Below are 17,870 nucleotides of genomic sequence, written 5' to 3' on the forward strand. Positions count from 1 at the left end.
TTTGTACTTGAGTAAATATACTTAGTTACATTCCACCACTACCTTCCTTTCCTGCCAAAGCTGAAAAAGGGCTATTCTGTACTTTTTATTTGCCTCCTTTTCTGCTTCACTAATAAAGTCTGCCGGCCGGCCGGTCGGTCGACCACTTTACTCTACTCGTTTATGACCACATACCTGCAGAACTGATGACATTCCCATCATCCTCCACTGTTTACTGCTAATAAGTTCATGTAAGAATGCTAAAGATTATATATCTGCTAAACATCAGCATGTTAGCATTGTAAATATGAGCCACTAGAAAACTACAATACAAAAACATGAAGTTTGAGAAATAATCATTTTATTTTAATAAACATTTTTTACGTTTTTTAGAACCGATGCATTAGAAATAAGAGAAAGCAGACACTGTATTCTTCTACATATGTTATATCATGTTTGGAGACTTTTGAAAACTGATTCTGTTTCTCGCATTTTCCTCTCGTTTCATCCGCAGCCCATGAAGCATTACCGGCCCGTTTCCATTCAGTTTGTGTGTGTCTCGTCCATCCGGGCCAACGTTGGAGACAGAATTGTCTTCTTGGTGAAAAGTCTCTGTGCACAGTTCTAAGATCCAGGACTGATACACATCCAGGTGTACTGCAGCTATGAGTGGCCTGCTTTGCCCTTCCTGTTCCTCACTCCGCTGTATCGGAAACTCTTCAGTGGGTTCTTCCCCTGGATGTTCTGCAGGAGTGAAAATCAGTCATTGCAGCAACTCTCTTCCATATCATTTTATTCACACACACACGCATTTGTTTCACTATCTTTGTGGGGACCCGTCATTGACAAATTGCATTCCCTAGCCCCTTACCCTAACCATCACAACTAATGCCTAACCTTAACCTCACCCTAACCTAATTCTAACCCTAAAACCAAGTCTTAACCCTCAAACAGCCATTTAACCTTGTGGGGTCCAGCATTTTGGGCCCCACAAGTATACTGTATTCCCCGGTTTTTGGACCACACACACACTTATTTTTTTTTTCAATCATTCGTTTAATCGTTTGAGCTTTAAGATGTCTCATAAATGGTGGCATGCGATTAAAAAAAATTAACGCATTATGCTCTGCCCTTAATCGCATCTGATGATATGCTGACAACCATTATATATATAACGTATATTTTTTTTTTTTAATCGTATTAATCGCATGCCGCCATTTATTAATTTATAAAATTAAATTACGCTAGTTAACACTATACTCGACAGCAGCTAACGTTAGCCTACCGCTAGCTAGTTAACACTATACTCAACAGCAGCTAACGTTAGCCTACCGCTAGCTAGTTAACACTATACTCAACAGCAGCTAACGTTAGCCTACCGCTAGCTAGTTAACACTATACTCAACAGCAGCTAACGTTAGCCTACCGCTAGCTAGTAGCTGGATTAAACACGGTTACAATGCTGACAGCTAACGCTAAACGGTGTAAAGTGTGTCTGTATTTCACTGTAGAGGATTCAACACCGGGATGTAACAATCTGCAGCTGCTGTTGTCGGAAAAACACAGACGGTGCGTTCAATGAAACTGGTAATTTACAGCCTTGTGGTGCATTCAAAGTTGTTAAATTAAAATGTGCGACTAGATAAAATATATAATAACCAAATACAAATCTGGTAAGAATGGCTTTCCATTAATATGTACTTGAAAACAGTTTTTTATTTTTCAGAATTTTATGTGATTATATGTGATAAAACATGTGATTTGTGTCTAAATGACATATAAACCGCTTTTTCTGCCACGCAGTCAGTGTGCAGGAGGCCTAAGATCCTGAAAACCTGTTCTTCACCGGGCACCATCTCCTCCGAATAACACACACCCCGGACTAGGGCTGGGCGGTATGGCAAGTCAATCTGAGCCATTTTGTCCACGTTAAAAACAGCTCATATTTACCAGAGGTTTGGTTTGGAACAATATCCCGTGGCTGGATCTCTTAATATCAGACTTTCATATGTGTTTTGTAGAAGACAAGCAACGCAGTTACCATGCTTTTTAAAAGAAATACCAACGGCTGCCAGCTACGAGCAAATGATGACAACATGGCAAACAGCCAATCAAATTGCAGCAAAAATGTGTGCCATCCACTTTTATTGCCAAAGGCTTTGAGCGTGCATATTTTGGTTTTTCCACCCAGAGGAGCACTTGGCATTGCTAGCAAACTGTCCCCACACAGCAGCCTCTGAGCCAACACCATTTTAAAAATAATGTAGTAACCACTGACCTTAAACTGCAGAATAATGATAGATCACAGCTGCAACCGAGGAGGTTTTACACAATACAGAATTATAGAAATATCTAAGTTTCTCAGAACCAGTGAACCCACACTTTAGTCTTCTGCCAGCAGGTGTCTGTAGTACCCGTTTGAAGTCCTCGTAAAAAGGAAAGTTTACGTTCTGTAATATCTCCAAAACCTGCAGACTCATTAAGCTGCTCATCGGAGCGCCGTCGTCACAAAATAACCACAGTTACCTTTATGATTTGGGATTCGGTCCGTTTTCACAGACTGTTCAAAATGTTTCCCACAGTCTCACCTTGAACTTGCTCTTGACGACTCCGTCTGGTTTGGGTTTCTCCTTCCTCTTCTTCCTCCTCCGGTTGGACAGCGGATTCAGCGCGCCCCTCAGTGTCTCAGGGACTGCAGGAAGTCAGCGAAAAAATGAGCAACAAACGATGGACGGATCAAGTACAGTTACTCAAACACTGCAATCAATAAGTTTAATCCAGAAACATACAGTAATCTATATATTATTCTAAATGAGGCATTCTGCATAAGGAGCAGGGACGTGCACAGACATTTTGGGGGGCAGGGGCTAGGGCTGCACAATTACATTGAAATCGCAATATGGACTAGTGCAATATCCAAAATCGCAGGGGGGCGCAATATTTGTTAAAAGGCAAAATATGTGTCAAACCGTTCTGAATGAAGTAGTGTGGTGCCCCATGTAGGCTGAGTTCTTTGCAGCGGCCCGGGTTCGAATCCGACCTGCGGCCCTTTGCTGCGTGTCACTCCCCACTAACCCACTCTCTCTCCCCTTTCCTGTCTTCAGCTGTCCTCTCAAATAAAGGCCAAAAAGCCCCCCCAAAAAAACTAATCTTTACAAAGTACATTTTGATGCCAACGTGTCTTACCGAGGTAATCGGGAACGTTCCTCAGGTGGGGTTTGACGACAGCGGGATGCAGGTCTTTGTCGTGTCTGAGCAGCTGCAGGTCTCTGGGGTTGTCCTCGAAATACGTCTGAGTGACAGCAGAAAGCATCCAACAAATCACAAAATGTCCACACACACACACACACAGCTCCGTTTCTCCCTCTGTGGAGGAGAGTGACCGACACGCACCTTGAGTTTCTCCGAGTTGAGCAGCTCCTGTTTGATCTCCTTCAGCCTGGCCTCCCTCACCGCCTGCTTCGTCACCGAGCGCATGGCGTCCTGCGTACGAGACAAAGGGTTTAGCGATGCCAGGGTGAAAAGTGTGAACTGGAAGCGTAGCGTCACAAAATTAGCTCCCAACTTCTTCGTATCAGAAACACCAGCAGAGGTAAAAGAAGACAGCGGTCGTCCTGCTTGGCTGCATTTTCACATGTCAGATATGAGGAGGATACTTTATTTATGTTCAATGGCACTTGTATAATCCATAATGTACAACCATCTTTTTAACCAAATCTTACTTTAACCTAACTTGTTATTTCTTGCACTCAAGCTATGTTGCTTTAAACACGCATCGTCTAGTTTCTTCTTACTCTTATTTTGACTTCAATTTGTGACTGTGAGCAACTGCATCTTAACCATTTCCCAGAGGGGATCAATAAACTGATACTCACCCTGCACCGGTACCTGAAGCCTTCAATCTCTTCCATCTTAAACTCGTAAGGTTTCAGAACAGAATCCGCATTATCTAAAAAAAAAAAATACACACGTTTCATATGAATACATAAAACATGTTAATGTTCTACTACAGTCACAGCAACAGAAAGGATTAGACACAGATGCGAGAACCATCTAGGGCTGACGTCCCGAGCTCGGTTGGTCGGTCGATACTCTCTTGCGCGTCCAAATCGGTCGGATGATTGCTGGTGTTCCTTTCATAAAGCCGCCCGTCTACCAAAGCATTCTGGGTGGATGTCCTGCACTGACATGAGTGTGAGGTAAACTGTGCTGTAACTATTAATTAGGTGATGGAGACAAGAAAGCCTCCTATATGGTTCCAGGGCTTTCATTACGTTGCTGCCTTGATCTGTTACCCACACTATTCGGCTGAGGGAGCAGCTAGGGTCGAGTTTAAAAAAAATGATTCTGATAAGTGAATATTTAAAAACAAAAATGAAATATATATTCATTTATCATTGAATAAATAGTTGACAACTAATCGATGAATCTTTGCAGCTCTAAATAGGTTATACATAATAAAAATAGCTAATTTGTGTATATAAACTATGACGAAGTGCAATGCCACTTCATGGCTACATGTCTGTCTATAAACTAAACTAAATGATGAGGTTTGTGGTGAATGAATTGGAGGATTTAGTTCTTCAGACTAAAAACTAAATTCTGACTTCAACAGAGTTCAGTTCCTCGTTACCTCCGGTGAGCGCCTCCTCCACCTCCGACAGCAGACCCAGCTCAGTGTGAGAGATGAAAGACAGAGCAGTGCCGGGGTTGTCGGCTCTCGCCGTTCTTCAGAAAAACAAAAAGGAACACGTTCTTTTGTTCATGCATCCAACTCAACCTTTATTTATACTCGAGAGATCACTGGGATTTGATTCTCAGAAATGCGTCGTTTCTTACTGCGTCCCAAAATAAGCAAACAGAGCGCTGGTGAACAAAGGATCCTGAAGTGTGACTGAAGTGAAACACGACTCACCTTCCCACTCGGTGAATGTACGATTCTACAGCTGTGGGGAAATCAAAGTTGATGATGTTGGCGACATTTTGGAAGTCCACGCCTCTGGAGACTCCATACTCCTTGTCCTTCGTCCTTTAAAAACAGCAGTTAGACATTTATTTTCTTCTCAAAACCGACCATCGCATACTCTGCAATCTTGTTAAAACCTCAGTAAACGGGCGCCTGGCTAGCTCACCTGGTAGAGCGTGCGCCCACATACAGAGGCTCAGTCCTCGACGCAGAGGCCACAGGTTCGATTCAGACCTGCGGCCCTTTGCTACATGTCATTCTCCCTTCTCTCTCCTCTTTCATGTCTAAGCTATTCTGTCACAAATAAAGGCCTAAAATAAAAATAAAAAATAAATAAACCTCAGTACAACAACCTATTATTTGCAGGATCTCTCTTCGCTTAGGAACCGGCATCGAAGTCACGGTATCTGTATTTTAACGATACCCAGCCGTAGTACTAAACACAGTGACGTACTTTATCTGTCCGAGTCTGAAGACGCGGAACAGACTTAACTCTCGGGTGTCAACGTTTCGGAGAAGGAAACAAAACTTGTAGGGGTGATTTTTATATTGAACAGACTCATTTGACTCACCTTCCTCCTCTCTCTGTGCCCTTCTTCTTCTTCTTCCCTTTGCCTGCAGTCGCCTGCGGAGCGGCAGTGGGGTCGGCCAGATTCTGTTCATCCGTGGCGATGATGTAGTCGTAAAAGCCCTGGTTGAACTGGGTGATGATGTGACACCTGCAGTAGTGTATAAACAGGAGAAAAGGGGATTAACATGTCGTACTGTATAGATAACTAGATCGGCAGTTTCGTTTAGTTGAACGGCAAATTTCAGCCGACGTTCTTGCTACGGAGTTGTACGTATTGAACTGTGCTGAATGTGACATGGACTAAGATAGATAGATACTTTATTGATCCCCAAGGGGGAAATACAAGGTCCCAGTAGATTAAAGACATCACACACAACATACACACACATCATAAACAGGATGATAAAATAACAGATCCACATGAATAATATGGACAATAAAAGAAAAGATACTTAATAAAAAATCCACATGAATGTACTAAAGGGATGTATAAGCATGAGAGGCTTGCAGTGACCGGGCAGGGACTGACCCTGTGATTCAGTCTGCATGGTGAGGTGCTCTATGAGAGGGTGTGTCATGGTGGTAGTGCAAATAAGTCCAATAGTGCGAGAATAAAGTCTAGAGACCAGCATTAAATATGGACAATATAAGAGAATGATGTAGACATAGTAATATAAAAACTACAGCAGTGCAAGGATAAAGACAGCATTAAATATGGGCATTATAAGGGAATAAAGCAGACAGTGGTGATGGCTGCGATTCATCATATGTAGCAATTGTTACTCACTTTGGACAAAGATGTCAGCTAAATGACATGTAATGTAGGATAGACACAAATCAAGAGTAGGGCTGGGCAATATATCAATATTAAATCTGTATCGATATATGTGGCTACGTATCATCTTATATTTTGGATATCATAGATAACTGGGCCGGCAGTTCGATTTAGTTGAATGGTAGTCTATATCCTGGACGTTCCACTTCCGGGATTGCTGCGTTGCCGCAGGAAAATCCGCTGGATTTCACTCATTTAGGCCAGATAGCCGTTACCTTGGGCTTCCTTTGTGTTGGCGTTCTAAACGCCGGTCAATTTATGAGGACTATGGTTAACTTATTGTGGAAATAAAATGAAACCTTTTCTGATTCTGAGAAAACACTCGACAATGAAAACAATCGTTGGTTGCGGCCCTACATTCGACAGCAACACATCTGGGGACGGGGATGAAAAGTTGAAATCTGAAAAAGTAACTCCAGTCTGCCTCGCTGCTCTCACCTGGACTGGATGGGCAGCTCCGAGTTGAGCACGCAGGCGGGGATGCCAAACTGTTCGAGGAACAGTTTGAGTCTGTAGCATCGCTCCACCGCTCCCACAAACACCAGCGTCTTCCCCTGAACCAGCCGCAGCTTCAGCAGCGTGTAGACCAGCAGGAACTTGTCCTCCTCCTCGCATTTGATGCTGTACTGCTGCAGCTGGCTGCTGTCTGGGAGCTGAGAGCCCTGTAGCTTCAGGATCACCTGAGAGGACGCAGACCCAGGTATGAAGACAGAACCAGAGCCGACAACACTCACTGTGCAACATCTCTGATGTGTTACTGCTGCTTCTACTAGGAACTTAAAGCAACACTAAAAAGCACACTTCGGTCCCCCTACAGGTTGGAAGCGGAATTGTCCATTACATTACGCAAGTTTGCCAGATCGGGTAGCGGATCTGTGGTTCGAATGAACTGGACAATGTAATATAATGGACAATTCCGCTTACAACCTGTAGGGGGACCAAAGCGGGGAGAAGTTCTTTCTGTGTTGCTTTAAAGACACAGACACTGTGCAGCTGTTTTTTTTGTTAGACTTACGGGCTGACAACATTGCATGCGTAACGTATGCGGGGTGGATGCTCCAACACTACGCTTCCACTATAATTAATGAAACTGGCGACACCGGGCACTAGAGCAGCGCGTTAAGTTGTGCATATGCGCCGCAGAGATCCGCTCCACAAGTGTAAAAATAGGACGTCTGCTATTTATATTTTTACGCACAAATGGATCATAAAGTGTCAATATTTCTTTTAAATCAAACTACCGATATACAGGAAACGATTTAATGACTGTCAGTGAGCGTATTGGCAGTTTTGTTTTGAGAGTTCCTGTGACAACTGTCACATTCATCTGTCGTGTGGCGCAGCATGTGTAGCCTGTGCACGAACGGTCCGCATATGTCACGCGTTCAACGTGGCCAAAGCGTTAGGGCTGCACAATATATGGATGTATCGCCATAGCGATATCAACTTGCGCAATAAATGCATTGCAAAAGTCTGCGACACATTGCGAAAGATACTCCGAATTTTTTTGTTAGTTGAAAGAAAATATCAGCAGAAAACGGCACTTTAAAATGGAACTTTCATTGTTTTTTTTAGTGTTGGCTTTAATATTCAACTCAATGTTCAATTTGGTCAATACGGGAAAGTTGGAAATTGTTTCCTTTTATTTGTTTTAAGCAGCAGAACGGAGTACAATATCTGTTTATTTATCGCAAGTAATATCGTTATCGCGATATTCAACAACGCATCGCACACATTCCTCATATCGTGCAGCCCTGCTAAGACTGTGAATGTGAAAATGACATTACAGGGTTATGTAGCAGCAGCTCCTTTAAGGCCTGAACATCCTCCGTGAGAGTAGCCGACATCAGGAACGACTGGTAGATCTTCGGCAAATGACTGTGAAAACAACAAAATCCAGAGAACGGGTTCATTTAGTAATGCATCTGCATTCATCCTGTCATTTCCTAACACTTCATCCTTCAGTTTATCACAAACATCAGTCTGAGATGGTATATTATTCTCATATCAACACTTAGGCCATAACTTTGTCATTTTAAGAAGTCACAAGCCATGGGAAAGAACTCCTCAAACTCGCCACTGAATGGGACAATGATCTTTCTGCCGAATACCTAAAATAAACTGTGTGCAGCTGCCTCACGTAAGTGAATTCAAATCCGTCTGTGTCTTCTCACCACAACAAGTTCTTCAGGTCTGCCTCGAAGCCAAAAGAGAAGAGCAGGTCGGCCTCGTCGACCACCAGCGTCTCCAGCGACGAGTGCAGCGCCAGGTTCTGGGCGTTGAGGTGGGCGAGCACGCGGGACGGTGTCCCGACCACCACGTCGGGCTTCTCCATTAAGATAGGCCTGTTCAAACACAGCAGACATCAACCGATGACTAACCAATACATATAGTTTAGTCTTGCTTGGCCAGACCTTCCTCCACAGCGCTGCGCAGGAGGGTCTGGCTAGTCCACGCAGCATTCTGGGATGGGGGAAAAACGTGCTCCGGTTTATTGGCATTTCTTCAGATTTCAATTCAATTGTATTTATAGTATAAAATCATAGAAAGAGTTATCTCGAGACACTTTACAGATAGAGTAGGTCTAGACCACACTCTATAATTTACAAAGACCCAACAATTCCAGTAATTCCCCCAAGAGCAAGCATTTAGTGCAACAGTGGCGAGGAAAGACAAACTCCCTTTTTAGGTAGAAATCTTGGACAGACCCAGGCTCTTGGTAGGTGTAGTTTCGGTGTAAACTGACATTAAAGTTGTATCGTCTCCTACAGTTTTTAATCAACTGCTGTGGTGATGTGAAAACATTGTATATATGCACACAAGTGCATATATACAATGTTTTCTTGTTTGTGTGTAATGTACATGTGGACTGACCTCTGTGCCGACAGGTCAGCTTTCCCCGTGATGTCGGCGACTCGGACGTCCCTGGAACAGTACGCCGTTAACTGCCTGATCATGGTCTGGACCTGCTGACCCAGCTCTTTGGTTGGAACCAGGATCAGAGCTCTGACGTCCTGCTCTCGGACGCTCTGAAGATCACAACCAGGACACTTTAGTGATCCCTCTGGGAAATTGTTGAGTTGCAGTTGCTCACAGTCAAATTGCACTGCCAGACCCTCCTCCACAGCGCTGCGGAGGAGGGTCTGGCGAGTCCACACAGCATTACGGGATGGGAGAAAAACGTGCTCCGGTTTATTGGCATTTCTTTAAACCAATCACAATCGTCTTGGGCGGACGGAGCCACGGTGACGCAGCAAAATAACTTCGGGAAGGAACTTGTTTTGGTGGAACATGTGTACGTTCTAAAGTAGTTTTAGTCGTGCAACAGAAAACTCAGATTGGACAGATAGTCTAGCTAGCTGTCTGGATTTACCCTGCAGAGATCTGAGGAGCAGGTAACCATAGTCCTCAGACATCCACCGGAGGTTAGAACGCCAACACAGAGACAGAGGAAGGGGACGGACATCCGGCCGAAATGAGGGACATCCGGTGGAATTTCCGGAGCAATCCCAAAAAATGAAACGCCATCGATATAGACTCATAAATGTATAAAGTAACAAAGCTTAAGCGCAAGAATTAAAAATTGAGTTAAAGTAAAGTAAGATTGGGTTAAAACGATTATCTTGCTAAAATCATGGATTGTACAGATGCTACTGGACAGCAGTGAACAAGTGGCTGAAACATATTAGACTACAATAATGTCAGATATTGCACATGTAATTAAACTCTTGCACATAAGAATATTCACATTATGGAGAGATGTAATAGGGAAAAACATGTTGTGATAACAACGCCATCAAACAGAGTTAGCGGTCAGGAGGAATAAAAAACAGCCGGGTGATATGTATTTATGTATTATAGCTGCAGAGATTAATCGATTAGTTGTCAACTATTAATTTAAGTGGGCAATATATCGATATCGACATATGAGGCTAGATATCGTCTTAAAATTTGGATATCGTAATATCCTGATATGACATAAGTTGTCTTTTGCTGGTTTTAAAGGCTGTATTACAGTAAAGTGATGTCATGTCATTTTCTGAACTTACCAGACTGTTGTAGCTGTTCTATTATTTGCCTTTATACACTTAGTCACTGTATTCACATTATTGGTGATTAATTATCAAAACTCTCATGGTGTAAACATATTGTGAAAGCACCAATAGTCAATATCGCCACAATATCGACATCTATGTATTTGGTAAAAAAATATCGGGATATTTGATTTTTTTTCCCATATCGCCCCGCTCTATTGCCGTGTTTATATAATCAATTAAAATCGGTTTGAGTCAAATTATCTGAAGTCAGCTTGTTAAATGTGAACATGTTCTAGTTTCTTCTCTCCTCTGGGACAGTAAACTGAATATCTTTGAGTTGTGGACTAAAAGCAACAAAGGTGTCAAAAAATACGTCCAAAACGTTTACATTTTAACCCAGAAAAACAAAAAGTTGCACGGTCGACGGGAAGACAACACAGGGATTAATATCCTCCTGAGGTTGGTTTTCTCACCTGTTTGGAGGCCAGGATGCGCTGGATGACAGGAACGGCGTAAGCAGCAGTCTTTCCAGATCCGGTGCGGGCTCGGGCCAGAAGGTCTTTCCCCTCCAGGGCCAAAGGGATGGCCTTCTCCTGGATCAGAGTGGGATGGGACCAACCCAGATCTGCCACCGCCTAAATCATGATGACAACAACAACAAGGATTCATTTTAGATGGCTGAATACTTTTTTTTACTTTTTATTATACAGAAATTTGATAGAGAGAGATAGATAGATACTTTATTGATCCCAAAAGGGAACTTCAAGGTCCCAGTAGATTAAAGACATCACACACACACACACAACATACACACACATCATAAAAAGGATGATAAAATAACAGATCCACATGAATAATATGGACAATAAAAGAAAAGATACTAAATAAAAAACATGAATGTACTAAAGGGATGTATAAGCATGAGAGGCTTGCAGTGACCGGGCAGGGACTGACCCTGTGATTCAGTCTGCATGGTGAGGTGCTCTATGAGAGGGTGTGTCATGGTGGTAGTGCAAATAAGTCCAATAGTGCGAGGATAAAGTCTAGAGACCAGCATTACATATGGACAATATAAGAGAATAAAGCAGACGGTAGGATAGACACAAATCAACAGTCAATATTAGACGTTTGAAGTAATAGGGTTACAATACGTATGTGTTATTTCCACAGCTTTGAGATATGAATATATGTATGTAGATAATGTAACTAGGACTCGGCGATATTCTTGACCAAATACCTCGATATCGATATTGCGACGATATTATAGGGTTGACAATTGGTGCATTCACAAAATATCTTCACACTTAGATTTTAGATAAATAACCATCAATAATGTGGATATAATGACTAAGCTGTTAAAGGCAACTCACAGAACAGCTAGAACAGTCTACGGCATCACTTTACTGTCACGCAGTCTGTAAAACCAGGAAAAGACTGGCACACTTATGCCATGTTACGATATCCAGAATTTAAGACGATATCTAGTCTCATATCACGATATCGATAGAATATCAATATATTGCCCAGCCCTTATATTGCCTGATTCTTTTTTTAAATATACAGTAAAGAAACGAAGACACAAAACATGTGGGGCACCAGGGAAGAACCCCAGCTTTCAGTTCTCAACATTTGTGACCATTTCTAAATACGGCATCATCCCTGCTCTATACCGCCTTAATATAAACACCCAAGACACACTTAACATCTGTCTTCCTAGGGGTTTAAAAAATGTGTAAATATTTATACACTACTGGTCAAAACTTTGGGGGGGGTCACTTAGAAATGTCCATTCCACTCCATTATAGACAGAATACCAGCTGAGATCAGTTGCATTGTTTCTTTAACCAGGGCAGCAGTTTTCAGATTACATTATGTGTTTACATAATTGCAAAATGGTTCTCCAATGTTTTCTCAGTGAGCCTTTTAAAATGATATCAGATTAGTAAACAGAATGGGTCTTTGGACCATTGGATGAATGGTTGCTGATAATGGGCAATGTAGATATTGCATTAAAGATCAGCCACCCATTCAGATCAGCTGGTATTCTGTCTATAATGGAGTGGAACGGAAATTTCTAAGTGACCCAAAACTTTTGACTGGTAGTGTAAATGTCTCTTGATATAAAACTAACATTGTCAGAGATTGGGAAGGGTTATCATCGCAGTTCTAATTGCAACACACAAAAAGGGTTGATGGACGTTTCAAAAGCAGTTTAAATGGTGTAAATCCGTTCAGCCACTGTGGAGATATCAATGTCTAAAAGTCAAGAAATCAGTCTTGCCCGCAAATTTGAGAGTGTAGGTTTCAAGTAGTTTAAAACTCAAAGTGGTTTTAACATATTGAATCGGGAGCGTGCCTATGTTCCCACATTTCTAAAAAAAAATTCAAAATGACGCCCTATGTTCCTTAGAGATGGTCTGATACCATTTTTTGCTTCCCGATACCGATTCGGATACCTGAACTTGCATATCGGCCGATACCGAGTACCGATACCAATGTGTCATATATTTTATTATGTTTTAACAACTGTATACTACTATCCCTGTATAGATGATATGATGTATAACAGCTGTATACTACTATCCCTGTATGGATGATATGATGTATAACAGCTGTATACTACTATCCCTGTATGGATGATATGATGTATAACAGCTGTATACTACTATCCCTGTATGGATGATATGATGTATAACAGCTGTATACTACTATCCCTGTATGGATGATATGATGTATAACAGCTGTATACTACTATCCCTGTATAGATGATATGATGTATAACAGCTGTATACTACTATCCCTGTATGGATGATATGATGTATAACAGCTGTATACTACTATCCCTGTATGGATGATATGATGTATAACAGCTGTATACTACTATCCCTGTATGGATGATATGATGTATAACAGCTGTATACTACTATCCCTGTATGGATGATATGATGTATAACAGCTGTATACTACTATCCCTGTATGGATGATATGATGTATAACAGCTGTATACTACTATCTCTGTATGGATGATATGATGTATAACAGCTGTATACTACTATCTCTGTATGGATGATATGATGTATAACAGCTGTATACTACTATCCCTGTATAACGGAAAAAGAACATAAATAAACTACTTAACGTAGATTTTCTTTAGGGCTTTATTACATGGGATCGGAGCATAAACTCCAGTACTTCCTGATACCGATACCAGCGTTTTAGGCAGTATCGGAGCCGATACCGATACTGGTATCGGTATCAGAACATCTCTAATGTTCCTTCAGTAGGGCTGGGCGATATGGAGAAAATCAAATATCACGATATTTTTGACCAAATACCTCGATATCGACACCGTAACGATATTGTAGTGTTGACTATTGGTGCTTTCACAAAATATTTATACAATGAGATTTTTGATAAGTAATCATCAGTAATGTGGATATAATGACTAAGTAAGTAAAGGCAAATAATAGAACAGCTACAACAGTCTGGTAAGTTCAGAAAATGACATCACTTTACTGTAATGCAGCCTTTAAAACCAGGAAAAGACAATACTTATGTCATATTACGATATCCAAAATCTAAGACGATATCTAGTCTGATATCACGATATCAATATATTGCCCAGCTCTATCCTACAGTTCCCATATTTCTACGTTTTTTTTCCAAAATTAGGCCCTATGTTAGCCTAACCCACCTTAACCCTAAACATTGAAAGGAAATGTAGGAACACAAGACCTAATTTTGAAAATGTCCTAGAAATGTGGGAATATAGGGCTGACCCCATTGCCCAGGGAAACATACATTTAAAATGTGACCTAGGGAAAAAAAAACATAGCTGAGAACATAAACACATTTGAAAGGTCTTAATGTGTCATATTACGAGGATATTGAGCTAGGACCCTGGGAAATACGCTCCCCTAAATACAATGGAGGAACCATTGTTTAGTGACACATATCTGATAAACGTCTTCAAAAATGTCCATAGATGTATAAAAAAACGGACACTATCTACCTTGTCCTTGTACACAACCGTTTTATCTCACGCTGACAGGATATAACTCTATATGGATGTAAAAAATGACAAGGCAATTTAATGTTAAGTAACGTTAACGTCACACGAGACGAGTTGAGGATCTCCTCCTGTGTTTACGTCGAGTTTCCGCCACTTCTCTTCGGTTCCTACTCTTCAGCTGAAGGGTTGACGTTTCACTTACAGTTTATTTCACATGTACGGATAATGTCAGACGGTTTGTTACCTTTAAAAGACGGTCGTCTAAGCCCATTTCATGGAACTGTAGCCTTTCAGCAGCCATCTCTGCCCCTCACTTCACTCACACGTGCGTCGCAAGATTTTTACGTCATGTTGCCTTCAAGTCCCTCCTCCAAAGCCCCGTGTTCCCAAGATCCCTTTTATTTTCGTCTTTTTTTGGCAAACAAACTTTAATCCAAGCCGCTAACACTAACTGGTAAAAGAAAGATAAAGTGATAAATGCATACATTTAAAGAACATATAACACAACAATAAAAAATAATAATTTTTTTTATTTAAATCAAAATAACCAACAATACAAATCTATCATATTCTTTAAATCAGATTTGTTCTCCTCAGATAATAAAAAGAAACAAAACATTACATACAAAAATGTCCTGAAATTCTTGGCAAAATATCACGTGGATCATTTGTGCTCTGAGATCGCTTTTTACCTGCAGTGTCTTTTACCTTTTATTTTGAAACGTTTACGATGCTAACGATTTCACTTTACATCCTAAGGAAAGCTCATTGTGGGACTGGCTCCAGTGGCTGTAATTCTGCACCAAGGCTGAATTTCAGGAAAGAGACTTCAGATACAGTATTAGGGGACCACTAAGGTCTATATAAAAGAGACTTCAGATACAGTATTAGGGGACCACTAAGGTCTATATAAAAGAGACTTCAGATACAGTATTAGGGGGACCACTAAGGTCTATATAAAGAGACTTCAGATACAGTATTAGGGGACCACTAAGGTCTATATAAAAGAGACTTCAGATACAGTATTAGGGGACCACTAAGGTCTATATAAAAGAGACTTCAGATACAGTATTAGGGGACCACTAAGGCCTATATAAAAGAGACTTCAGATACAGTATTAGGGGACCACTAAGGCCTATATAAAAGAGACTTCAGATACAGTATTAGGGGACCACTAAGGCCTATATAAAAGCATCCAAAGAGCACCATGTCATGGGACCTTTAATGCACGTGTAAAACAGAGTGAGCCTTTCTTTCACAGGTCGCTATCAGTGTCCCTTAATGGCAGCAGTCTGACACAGGTGATAGGTCGTTAGTTGATTACATAGATCAAAATCTCCTCTGTGTTTACAAACATGGCCCCTGATTAGTAAGCATGACGCAGCATTTTTGCCAGACAGTCAAATTGCAACTATAGACAGTAATATGTCTCTCGTTTGCCCCCGCTGTGCCACTGTTGTAACACCTACAACTTTCATACAATATGGCTATTATTCAACTTTTAAAGATATATTAATTAAAACAATTATCACTTTTCCACTTTTCTTCCAACTTCATCTTCTTCTTACACATTTTAACCAGCAATCCAGTTTAGCTTTAGCTTTTCAAAAAAAATTTTTTTTTTCCACATCTTTTTTACATTAGTGAGGTTATTATATAACATATATATATATATATATTATATTATTAAAACCATTCCCACTTTTCCAACTATTCTCACTACTTCAACTTCTTCTTACAAATTTAAGCTATTAATCCAGTTTAGCATTAGCAATTGAGCTATTTAGCATTCACACTCATTTTCGTGGAATGGTGCACACTGACATTGAGAAATCTGGAAATGTAGTTTTTATATGTTGAAACTGGTGTGTGAAACTTAAATGTAACATGATTTTTTCATTGGCTGGTATTCATATATTTAACAGAATCAGCAGAATTTCATTCGGAGTTGCATATTTACAGCTCTAACAGCAAATATATAATATCAAAACTCATCTGGCAATTGTAGGCACTTACATACACACCTGAAAACACTTCAGACACTACAGAACACCAATTTGGTCCGAGCCTTAGCACTACAAATAGGCCTCAGGTAAGCCATTTTGAGAACTTTGCAAGCATGGAGGCAAAGAGAGTCAGAGTAAGAGGAGGACAAAGAGAGAGAGAGAGGAGTCGGACGTGGAAGAGATATCGCCTGTGATGTTGACGAGGTCTTGTGGCCAGATCCGAACAGAAGGCGGGATCCATAAGCCCCCCAGCCCCTCACCACACACACACACACACACACACACACACACACACACACACACACACAACAAGTATATGTTTTTTTTTTCTTCACAATAGCAATTTATCCAGTAATTGTTTTGTTTTTTTACTTTTGTTTTGTTGCTATATTTGATGATTTGTGCTTCTATTTGTATTTATTTCTGTAAGAATGTTTGTTCTTTGTATAAACTCTTGTTTGATTACTGCAGAAATTCTACTTTTGAGTTTTACAGAAGACTGAGTCTGAGAAAATGACAATGAAAATAGAAAACGCAAAGACTGCAGTGTTTTCTATAAAGCCCGTCAGTGTGTTGCTGGTGATATGAAAGAGGAATTCAAATGGTGCTTGTGTGTATGGTTTTGTTGCAAGAATTTCATTTTTAGATAGGAGTGTTAAGTTTTGACTGCAGTGTTTCATTTTGTCATAGATGTGAGTTGTTAATCTTAGTGCTATGTCTGACTGGCTTGTGTGTAGAGTTTTGACATAATGAGCCAAATTCTGCAAAAAGTGTGCAAGCAATAAGCAAAAACTGTAACTGTAAAGTAAGAACGAATCAGTCTAGAATCTTGGTAGGTCATTCAGTAAGTGTAACTACCCTTTAGATATGTAATTCGTTCTGACCCACTAATCAGGCCTATGTTACGTTATAATAAGTTCCTGTAACTGCATTCAAAACCAATGTAAAAAATAACAGCAACTGCATTACCTTATCTGTAAATAAACCAATAGCTTAGCCTGATTTGCACCCAAATATAAAGATGTTGAGATTAAAAAATAACTCACGAATAGCTCACAGCTGTTCAAGCTGGGCACAGTTTGTCCTGGACTCTCGTTTCTGAATAACTGAGGGTCCTCAGGAAGCACAACCTGGACTCCGACCTGCCGCTGACCTTTTACCGCTCGTCCATCGAGAGCCTGCTAACGTACTGTATCGCAGTATGGCACGGCAACTGCACCGTGGCAGACAGGGAGAGGCTTCAGAGAGTAGAAAGGTAGCACGGAAGATCGTTGGCTGCCCTCTCCCCTCCCTTACAGACATCTACACCTCCCGTTGCCTCAGCGGAGCTGAAAACAGCACCAAGGACAGCTCCCACCCTGGCTTTGATCTGTTTGACCTGTTGTCCTCAGGGAGGCGCTACAGGTGCATCAGAACAAGGACTACCAGATTCAAGAACAGTTTCTTTCCAAAAGCCATAACCAC

At 41.0% G+C, this 17,870-nt stretch overlaps 1 protein-coding gene across 1 annotated transcript; it reads right to left on the bottom strand.

Annotated features, from left to right (window-relative positions):
* Positions 1 to 318: 318 nt before the first annotated feature.
* On the bottom strand, positions 319 to 14,748 carry ddx56 (DEAD (Asp-Glu-Ala-Asp) box helicase 56). Its single transcript, XM_078271863.1, has 14 exons — positions 14,645 to 14,748; positions 10,862 to 11,023; positions 9,226 to 9,380; positions 8,526 to 8,696; positions 8,139 to 8,229; positions 6,790 to 7,031; positions 5,518 to 5,664; positions 4,895 to 5,008; positions 4,613 to 4,707; positions 3,855 to 3,928; positions 3,373 to 3,462; positions 3,166 to 3,271; positions 2,568 to 2,671; positions 319 to 723 (listed from the first exon to the last, which is right to left on the bottom strand). The coding sequence occupies exons 1-14, from the start codon at positions 14,699 to 14,701 to the stop codon at positions 643 to 645; spliced, it is 1,689 nt and encodes a 562-aa protein (XP_078127989.1). The 5' UTR covers positions 14,702 to 14,748; the 3' UTR covers positions 319 to 642.
* Between the last annotated feature and the right edge of the window lie 3,122 nt (positions 14,749 to 17,870).

The sequence above is a fragment of the Sander vitreus genome, chromosome 16 (assembly GCF_031162955.1).
Source record: "Sander vitreus isolate 19-12246 chromosome 16, sanVit1, whole genome shotgun sequence".
Taxonomy (NCBI): Eukaryota; Metazoa; Chordata; class Actinopteri; order Perciformes; family Percidae; genus Sander; species Sander vitreus.

Bases quoted from the DNA above. Each gene is read 5' to 3' on its own strand.
- ddx56 (XM_078271863.1), bottom strand. From the start codon at position 14,701: ATGGCTGCTGAAAGGCTACAGTTCCATGAAATGGGCTTAGACGACCGT. The intron at 7,032-8,138 runs GTAATGTCATTT...GCGTCCTCTCAG, and splicing joins AGCTGCTGCTACATAACCCT to GTGATCCTGAAGCTACAGGG. The intron at 3,929-4,612 runs GTAACGAGGAAC...TTTTTTTTTTAG, and splicing joins GGAGGAGGCGCTCACCGGAG to ATAATGCGGATTCTGTTCTG.